At 54.5% G+C, this 10,121-nt stretch overlaps 1 protein-coding gene across 1 annotated transcript in view; it reads right to left on the bottom strand.

The window, feature by feature from the left end:
- Positions 1-10,121, bottom strand: part of DDX31 (DEAD-box helicase 31) — a 69,042-nt gene that overhangs the window by 58,391 nt on the left and 530 nt on the right. Inside the window, exons 2-6 of the mRNA XM_051835359.2 lie at positions 5,225-5,481; positions 5,048-5,123; positions 4,097-4,140; positions 2,702-2,772; positions 1,190-1,254 (exon numbers count right to left, since the gene is read on the bottom strand). Of these exons, the coding sequence (XP_051691319.2) occupies positions 1,190-1,254; positions 2,702-2,772; positions 4,097-4,140; positions 5,048-5,123; positions 5,225-5,481 (513 nt within the window). The remainder of the gene's footprint in view (positions 1-1,189; positions 1,255-2,701; positions 2,773-4,096; positions 4,141-5,047; positions 5,124-5,224; positions 5,482-10,121) is intronic.

Below are 10,121 nucleotides of genomic sequence, written 5' to 3' on the forward strand. Positions count from 1 at the left end.
CAGAGTGGACAGTGAGAGAGAGACAGAGAGAGAAAGGTCTTCCTTTTGCCGTTGGTTCACCCTCCAATGGCTGCCGCTGCAGCCGGCGCACCGCGCTGATCGATGGCAGGAGCCAGGATCCAGGTGCTTTTCCTGGTCTCCCATGGGGTGCAGGGCCCAAGCACCTGGGCCATCCTCCACTGCACTCCCTGGCCATAGCAGAGAGCTGGCCTGGAAGAGGGGCAACCGGGACAGAATCCGGTGCCCCGACCGGGACTAGAACCCGGTGTGCCAGCGCCGCAAGGTGGAGGATTAGCCTATTGAGCCACGGCGCCGGCTCATATACTTCTTTTTCTTAAGAGATTCATTTATTTACTTGAAAGGCAGAGTTACAGAGAGGCAGAGAGAGAGAAGAGAGAAAGAGAGAGAAAAATTCTTTCATTGCTGGTTCACTCTCCAAATGGCTGCAACAGCTGAAGCTGGGCCAATCCAAAGCCAGGAGCCTCTTCTGAGTTTCCCACATGGGTGCAGAGGCCCAAGGACTTGGGCCATCTTCTACTGCTTTCCCAGGCCATGGCAGACTTGGATTGGAAGTGGAGCAGCTGGGATTCGAAATGATGCCCACATGGGATGCTGGCTCTGCAGGTGGTGGCTTCACCTGCTACACCACAGTGCCAGCCCCTTAATAGACTTCTAATTCTGCAACCCAGTCTTTAGATGCAGTCAATGAATAAATATATTAAGAAAACAACATTAGGGGACTGGAACTGTGACACAGAAGGTTAAGCCTCTGCTCATGTTGCCAGCATCCCCTATGGATGCCAGCTGGAGTCCCGGCTGCTCCACTTCTGATCCAGCTCCCTGCTAATGTGCAGTGGAAGATGGCCCAAGTGCTTGGGCCTCTGCACCCATGTGGAAGACCAGGAAGAAGCTCACGGGTCCTGGCTCCTGGCTCCGACCTGGCCCAGACCCAGCTGCTGTGGTCACATAGGGAGTAAATCAGCAGATGGAAGATCTCTGTCTCTCCCGCTCCTTCTCTCTATATCTCTGCCTCTCAAATAAATAAATAAATGTTTAAAAGAAACACAAAAAGGAAAGAAAACAATGGTAAATGAAAACACATTCTCTCATATCTGACGCCACTCCACAGCTCAGTGTGATGGTTGCTAATGCACTATAAACAGAAACAGAAAAACATGTTTACATTCACCTGTATTTTTGACGGCATTGCTTGAAGAGACTGGACCACAGGGATGCAATAAGCAAGAGTTTTCCCTTTAAAAAAAGAGCAAAATCAGTAAAATCGCACACCCTGCAGATCTAGGAAGAGTCAAGGTCATAAAGGAAGCGGGCTCCTCTAGCTCGGGACGGCACCAGATTCTGGGGACAGGGAAAACCTGCACATCACACATGCAGCAGAGGGAACAAGGGCCTTCACCTGCTGCTCCTGGCGCCCAACTTAACTCGTGAAGTCAGGCTCCTCAAAAATCTAACTTTCAGCCCCTTTATCCATCTAACAGGGGAGATCAACAACACACAACAGGTCAACTTGGTGTTTGTCTGCAGAAGACAGCTTTAGTCCTGGCTACTCGGCTTCTGATCCAGCTTCCTGTTAATGCCCCTGGGAAGGAGTTCCTGCCACCCATGTATGAGACCTGGATGGAGTTCCTTGCTCCTGGTTTTGACCTGGCCCAGACTTGGCTGTCACGGCCACTGAGGGAGTAAACCAGCTGCCAGAAGATCTCTCTCTCTCTCTGCCACTTTGTCCTTCAAGTAAACAGATCTTTTAAAAAAAAAAAAAAAAATTGGGGGCCGGTGCTATAGTGAGTGAAGTGGGTAAAGCCACCGCCTACAGTGCTGGCATCCCATATGGGCACGGGTTCGAGTCCCGGCTGCTCCACTTCTGATCCAGCTCTATTCTGTGGCCTTGGAAAGCTTTCGAAGATGGCCCAGGTCCTTGGGCCCCTGTACTCATGTGGGAGACCCAGGAGAAATTCCTGGCTCCTGGCTTTGGATTGGTACAACTCCAGCTGTTGTGACCATCTGGGGAGTGAACCAGCGGATGGAAGACCTCTCTCTTTCTCTGCTTCTGCTTCTCTGTAACTCTGCCTTTCAAATAAATAAATAAATATTTAAACAAACAAAAAAAAGGCAATTCCTCCTCTACAATCTTCCTTAATGACCAAGTCAAGCTTCAGTGGTCAGTAAAATGTCCTCTGTGGCACTGATGGGATCACACTCAAGTTGGATCCTGGAGCCGGCCTCTAACGGCCAGCAGAAGGCAAAAACCGTTGGGTGTGCACCCTGGCGGGAGTGGAAAACAGGTGGGCTGCCGCTGAGCGTGCCGGTCAGGCAGAGGGCAAGCCCACAGGGGTCTGGAACCTAGCGCTCCATCCTCGAGCTCACCCTAGCCTCCAGCCAGCACACACTCATGCCAGAGCTCTGCTTCGCACCAGAAGGAACAGCCATTGCCCGCTGGAGCGAGGCCCGGGAGCCAACAGCACAAGTGACCACTTCCTAACCAGTCCTGATCATGGCACCGCTGGGGTCCCTTCATTTTTCTGTGGGAACAAATTCAGGGCACTCATCGAGAGTAAGCATGGCCTTCCTCGCCCAGACAAAACACAACACCCAGCACCACCACCACCACACTGTGGATTTCTACTGCAAGACCGGGGTCCTGGGAACCACAGGACGAAGGGCACACCAAACGATGACTCACCTGAGCCCGTCTGGGATCTCACCAGAGCATCTCTGCCTTCTAGCAACACAGGGATACTGCGCTTCTGAACACTTGGGCCGCCCAAAAGAAAAAGCACATCTTACATAAAACAGGTTACCCAGTTGTGTTCACAGACAGACATACAGGGTACAGACAGACACACAGGGTACGCACAACGCAACAGCCCCATGCTGACTCCCCAGCAACTCCCACCCTACGAGTTACTCAAACATTCAAGCAACGGTGCTAAGAGACGTTTGATAAAATGCTAGCTAAGTTTCTGGAACGTAGCTGAAAATAGTGACGCAAGACAGAGACTGGCCATTTCATTAAGCTCATTTTTGAGAAAACTGGACAAGGACCAAGCACTTGGTCTGGGGGTTACAACACCCGCGTCCTATCTAGAGTGCCCGGCTCTGGCGTCTGACTCCAGCTCTCCAAGCAGACCCTGGGAGGCGGCAGTGACGGCCCAAGTATTTGGCTTCCTGTCACCCAGGTGGGAGACGGGCACTGCATTCCTGCCAGGAGGCTGAGGCTCTGGCCCAGCCCTGGCTGTTGTGGGCATTTGGAGAGTAAATCAGAGGATGGGAGCTCTCTCAGTCCCTCAAATAAATTTCTAAAAAATTAAAAATCAGACAAGAGAGAAAAACCAGAATTATCGTAAAAATGTACCAGATGCTCTCTTGCCTTCTACCAGGAGCAGGGAGCACAGCCCAGTGCAATACTGGGATCTCCCTGTGAACAGCAAAGGGAAGCAGGCAGACCCAGGCAGCCATCAGCTTACTCCAAGACATGTTAAGGACACACTGCGATTTGTTTCCACAGAAATCTCTTAAACTTGGTTGATACAACAAACAAAAGCAACTGCTGGGGGCTCCACAGTCTTCAGTGTTCTTCCTGACCTAACTTCTGAAGAGTGACCATTAACAAAGCCTTCGTGCACCAAGTGGGGACCCTCGTCTCCCCCACACCTTCTCTCTGCTTTCCAGGACTCATCACTAACAAACATCTCAAACGATCTTTGGTATTCCACTACCTCCAGCCAAATATTCCCTCCTGCCTTTTGGCTGACCCCAATTCCCAAACTAAGAAATAACGTGACCAAATTCTGTCTTCTGGCCAGTTCTTTTCAGGGAAGCAGACAACAGCGGATCCTCCGAGCCAAACACCCACACAGGGTAGAGCAGGGAACAGACTGGAGGAAACCCCTCTCTCCTCTCCACAGGCAGGAAGCCGAGAGGCTAAGAGCTGCGTGCAGCTCACAACTGCCGATAACCTGGCACTGTTTTCTAACACCAAGACCCAGATCCACCGCACCCGCCACAGATAACCGCCTGTCATCTGGTTACACCCACTTCAGCCCCAGGAAAACCAAGAGTAGCCTTGAACACTTACCTGGTCATACTAGACATTTTAAAAACCGTATTTATTGTGGAAATCTGAAAGAGAAAACAAAAAGCATTTTTCTTTGATGACCAATTTTTTTATATAAACATACTTAATGGAAATGATGCAAAAAAGAAGAAAGTATTGGGATGACAGTGATTATCAGGATCAAATTAAGTTCTTCCAATTGAGGGATTCGCAACTGGGGGTGGTTCTGGTCCCTGCCCCAGAGCACTGGTGGCAATATCTGGAGAGATCTTTGGTTGTTGCAACCAGGGGAGGGGTGAACTGGCACTGAGTGGGGAACAGGCCCGGGGCGCTGTGAAAGCTCCTGTAACACACAGAGCAGGGCCACAGCGAGGAGCTGTGCAGCCCCAGCGGCTGCTGCCCCAGGCTGAGAAACCCGCTTGAACCTCTAGTGAGAACACCAGCCCTCGAACCCACCCTTAGAGAAAGGGCAGGGCAGCTGGGACCCTGTGAGCCGAAGCAAGCAGATTTTTCTCAACACTAACAGGCTCTTTTCTCTCCTTGCTCGTAAGTCTGGAAAACTCACTCATGCTTCTTTTTTTTAAAGTGTCTGTTTGTAGAAAATGCATTTAAATAGCTGCTTCTTCCTTTTTTTAAACGTTGCACATGTCCCTCACTAGCAAGACGCCAGCTCACTTCTCTCTCCTGTGGTCACTGTGCCATCTGCCAGTACCCCTGGCTCCAACCAGACACCCATCCAGAAACTGTAGTAAGTTCAGGCAGCAAAGTCTCGCGCTGCACTGCGTTAGGTACGGGAGGCCCTGGGCGCAGGAGACAGTGACGAGTGACTGCACACTGGCAGAGCTCCCCGTAAGCTGACCAGAGGCAGGAGAAACACCCCGCAATTTCTTCTTCTAGGACTGTCGTCTCAGACTTTCTGAATGAACACACACCCCGACAAACCTGGCCCATAAAATGCCGCAAGACACTCACCAGGTGTGGGTGGAGGCCCAGCTCCTGGAACGCGTCGGGAGTGAACACCGTCTCACACGCCTGCTCCACCTGAGGTCTGCAAAGTGAACCAAGCCAGGCGTGAGTTCCAAGCCAGCAGTGAGGAAGGTGGAACACAGGGCTCCCTGCGCCCCGAGGCCCGCCTGCCCCTGCACATACCTGGGCAGCTCTGGGATCTCAGGGTTGTTTTTAAACAATGACGAAGTCTTAATGCATGGTTTCTCCTCTTGGCCCCCATCACCTGCGCTAACTGAACACTTCCTGGGAGAAAACACCTTCTGTGCACGCCTCCTGAAAGGCCGTTCAGTGTCTCTGACAGCAGTCTTCCCGGCTGGGGGCAGCGATGTTTCATTCCTCCATTTTGCTGGGGGAGCCGCGCTGGACGCTTGCTGCTTCCTCTTGGTAGCCTTTGCTTGCTGCGTGTCCCCAAGGAAAGATAACGAGAGGTGCATCAGTCCATGCAGACAGGCCTCCGCGTGAAGCCTGACTGCCCACAGAACTGCATCTCTTCCCCCCAGGATCATCAGGCCCCACATGCCAAGCAACAGTTGAGGGCTCGCAACCAGATTCTGAGTCAGCCTCTTCCAAAAGGAAGGAAAAAAAAAAAAAAAAAGGAAACACCTCAGCTCATTCATCTGCCAGACCTCGTCATCCATCTTAACTGCTAAACCACCAGGACGAGGGTGACGATGGAGGAGGGGAAACCCTGTTTGAGCTGCCGTGGCGGCCAGTGGGGTCTGTTTTAAAGGAAAGGTGAAGCCACCCGTGTGCAATGTGGATCTAAGTCAATCCCCACCCCCCCCCGGTCTCCATGTGCACAGGAACAGGAGGGCAGGGGCAGGATGCTCGCTCGCCTGCCCCTTCCTATGGAAGCAGCGAGGAGCAGGAGGCGGCGTCCCAGCCCCTGCCGGAAGCGGACGCCTGCGTCAGGGCTCGAGCCAGGCCCTGGCTCCACAGCCGCCCCTCCCGCTGTTCCTGCAGACTCGATGCCCTGGAGACAGTCCTGCTCGCTGCTCCCCTTCCAAACGGGAGTTCTGCTCCATCCGTCACCTCTACACAGTTACCCACAGCCCTCCCTGCCTGACTGCCGCCTGGCTACAGGCCGTGCGCCACTGGGCCTTTCTTGCCTGTTGCTTCTGATTTCCACGACACCCACGTGGTTCAACGCAAGACGTCCAAACTTCCCCTGGGAGAAGAAATGGCCAGTTCCTCTATTCCTTGGCCGGCCGTCTCTTCCAGCCTACACGTGGACACGACAGCACCCCTCGGTGGCCAGCACTTGCTACTCTACTTTCCTGTCTGCCTGGAATCGTGGCGTCTTCACCCATTGGCTTGTCTCGGCCGTGACTGTCAACTTCAGACTAAGCGACCAGTAGTGACAGCCCGCCCCCAACCATAAGGATTCCTTACAAAAGTAAATCAATATGTACACCTTCAAACATTTAGTATTAATAAAGCCAGTATTGACGGATTTCATCTTTTAGCATAACCTTAAGAGTCCCAAGGTTACGAATTTCCAGATTAAAGAAACAGAAAGTCGAGTTTCACATCAGTGGCCTCCTCTCCAAGACAGCACGAAATGGCAGGAACCCTGCAGTCCCTCCAGCTTCAAAGGCCCACAGACCTGCAGGGCACCCAGCGGTCTGAAGGCCACACCCACCACTCACAGCACCAGTTACGGGGGCCTTGCAGCCCCAGCCTGCACCCCTCTTTACCAGTGGGAAGCCTGCTGCGCTCCTGACCAATCCCAGGGACGCGGGGCTGTTTCAGACGTTCGGCCGAGAGCTGCCTCCTTCAGTGTTCACCTGTGGTCTGAGGTGTGCGCTCTAGAGCCACACACAATCAGCCTCCTTCCTCTGGTGCGGGACGAGCCCTCCTACAGAGAACTCCCTTTCCCCTCTTCTTCGGACGACAGACCCCAAACCCTTACACCCCGCACCTCCCTACCACCCTGAATCCCTGTCAACATCTCTTGAAAGGCAAGCAAAGTGAAATAGTTTAGACAGGTTTCCCACTGCTCTCAGACCAAAATAAAAAGTGTAACAAGATCCACAAAGCCTTCCAGAATCTGGCCTCTTTGTCCCCCTGCTGCGGGCCTTTGCACGTGCTACCCCCACCCCTAGGGACTCCAACCCTCCCGCTGGCCGGCTAACCCACACGCACCCTTGGGACCGAGGCTTGCCTATCAGCCAAGAGCCTTCCCGCCTCCTTTCTCCACCCAGCAAAGTCACGGTTCCCTGTTCCTGTTGGCCCTCCTGGCACCCGTATCCCCCTCTCCCTTGCAGCACTGGCCACAAACAAGCGTTGTATGCGACTCGTTGCTGGACCGGAGACTCCGTCTCTCCGGCACAGCACTGAACTCCCTGCACAGGCCTGTCAGTGCTCAGTGGACACGTGTGAGCGCGCGGAGTCCTTTCTGCAGCCTGGAGGCCACCCGACTCGTTAGCGCTTCTCCCCGCACACACAGCACATTCGTGTGGCGGCCTGGTCCTGATGAGGCGAAGCTGAAAGACTGGCCAGGCCCCTGAAGAAGTCAGACAGGTGGAAGACAGACTGGTGCAAACATAAATCCCAACCTGTACGGGCACAAGAGAGGCACGTCCAAAGGGCTGTGGGAGCACTAAACAGCAGACAGAGAGGCCAAGGCACGGCGAGGCGGCAGGTGAGCAGAGGGCGCGAGGACACAACCAGGCTCCACTGAAAATCAGCCACGTGGCGTTCAGCAAGTCCCTCCCCTCCGAGTCTCCGTTCCCCCCCCCTGCCAGGGGAGCGGGATTATGGCAGAAGATCCCCAGAGCCCATCTGGCCCCCAGACTCTGAGATGCCGTGCCATGACTTTGACATTGAAAACGCACGGAGCGGCTGCTCCCTGCCAGACTGCATGGTAGGCACACACACACACGTCACCCCACCCGTCAGGACGGGGACTGAGACGGGGCTCTTTCCACCCAGGAACGCTGAGCGCAGCTGTGAGGTCTGGCCGGGCATGTCCATCCCACACCCCCATCCTGACAAGGACGAGGCAGTAACCGTATCTAAGCTGTTCAGGAGACCTGTGCTGTCTGACTCCTGTTTTAAGCTGTTATTTTCTAGAACAATATCAAAATGCTAAGAGTGGTAGCTATCTCTGAGCCCATCTAATTATGGCTGGGTTTTTAAATGTTTCCAAGTTTGTTACAATAAATTGGTGTCAGTTTAATAATCCGAAACCAATGTTACAAAGAGAATATTTTGTACAGTGTAAGACAGATATATGTTGCCAAGGTTTTTCCAAATCCAAGGTATTAGCTACTCATCCTACTGGCAAATCTGATCGACACATCCATCATTCTCATGCTAGACATTTAAAAAAAAAAAAAACTGTAGCTCTGCCTTTCAAATAAATTAATAAATCACTTTAAAACAGAAAAGCCATACAAATGTGGATGCAGAAAATGCCACTGCAGACTTGTCAGCTCTCTCTCAATCAGTCCCCTGCTGATGCTGGTCCCAGCATTCACACCTCGCACACCCGCGGGAGGCTGGTCCCAGCATTCACACCTCGCACACCCGCGGGAGGCTGGTCCCAGCATTCACACCTTGCACACCCGCGGGAGGCTGGTCCCAGCATTCACACCTCGCACACCCTCGGGAGGCTGGTCCCAGCATTCACACCTCGCACACCCTCGGGAGGCTGGTCCCAGCATTCACACCTCGCACACCCTCGGGAGGCTGGTCCCAGCATTCACACCTCGCACACCCTCGGGAGGCTGGTCCCAGCATTCACACCTCGCACACCCGCGGGAGGCTGGTCCCAGCATTCACACCTCGCACACCCGCGGGAGGCTGGTCCCAGCATTCACACCTCGCACACCCGCGGGAGACTGGTCCCAGCATTCACACCTCGCACACCCGCGGTTCTCTCAAGGCTTCAGCAAGTGCTTCCTGCGTGTGGTGCACTACTCAAGCATCGGAGACGTCGCGGGGTAGCGATCCATCACTCCAAGCGGTCACCACTGGCCTTAGTAAGTGCCTCTATGGCCAGACCACGGGCAGCATCTTTAGGCGTAAAGTCCCGCTGAATCCTCATGGTAACGTTACATGGAGTAGAAATTACTGCCCCCCCCTTATACACGGCATGAATTAGGGAGGTTACACGCCTCCTCCAGCATGGAGTAGAGATTACTGCCCCCCCTTTATACACGGCATGAATTAGGGCCAGGGAGGTTACACGCCTCCTCCAGCATGGAGTAGATTACTGCCCCCCGTTTATACACGGCATGAATTAGGGAGGTTACACGCCTCCTCCAGCATGGAGTAGAGATCACTCACCCCCCCCCCCCCTTACACGGCATGAATGAGGGAGGTTACACGCCTCCTCCAGCACCGCACGGCGAGGGCACTGCCAGGTCAGCACCGAAGCCCATCTCCCCTCCCACGCTCCCAATGGCTGCTGCACGCTTTTTATCATTCCTCGCCCGCAGCTTCACCCACACCCTTGGCTACCCTCAAACACCCCAATCCTAAACCTCCTTATCACAAAAAAAAAAAAAAAAAATCCCCAAGAGAACCGGGCCAGGCCGGTCCGAGCTTTTGCACGCTCTTCGGGAATTTTATCTTCCACTCGCGGAACCCGGCTGTCTGCGGCGGCGACTTCTCAGTGGAACCACGCGTCACTTCTTACGGAAAAAGAAACACCAGCCCTCCCCGCGCGCGAATCTGCGCGCTAACCCACGACTCCGCAGCGACTTCCCACCCTGCAGCCCGCCACCCCGGCGACCGGCTTCGGCTCCGGCCGGGCTCCTTTGCAGGCGTGGGGGCACCGTGGTCGCCAACACGCCCCAGCCCACGGCACCTGCCGGGAAGCCCCTGGCATTTCCGTCCTCACCCGCGAAACAAACCGGCCTTTCCGTGGAGCCCCAGAAACTCGGCCTGCGGCCCCCCGCCCCCTCCCCGCCAGCCGCGACCACCCCCGCGCGTGGGGCGGCGGCCTCGCGCACGTGTTCCCGCTCCCGCCCCCTCAACCCCGTCCACGGCTCGGAACCCGCGCGGAGGCCGCAGCGCCGTCGGAACTCAC

This window comes from Oryctolagus cuniculus, chromosome 1, assembly GCF_964237555.1.
Source record: "Oryctolagus cuniculus chromosome 1, mOryCun1.1, whole genome shotgun sequence".
Classification (NCBI taxonomy): Eukaryota; Metazoa; Chordata; class Mammalia; order Lagomorpha; family Leporidae; genus Oryctolagus; species Oryctolagus cuniculus.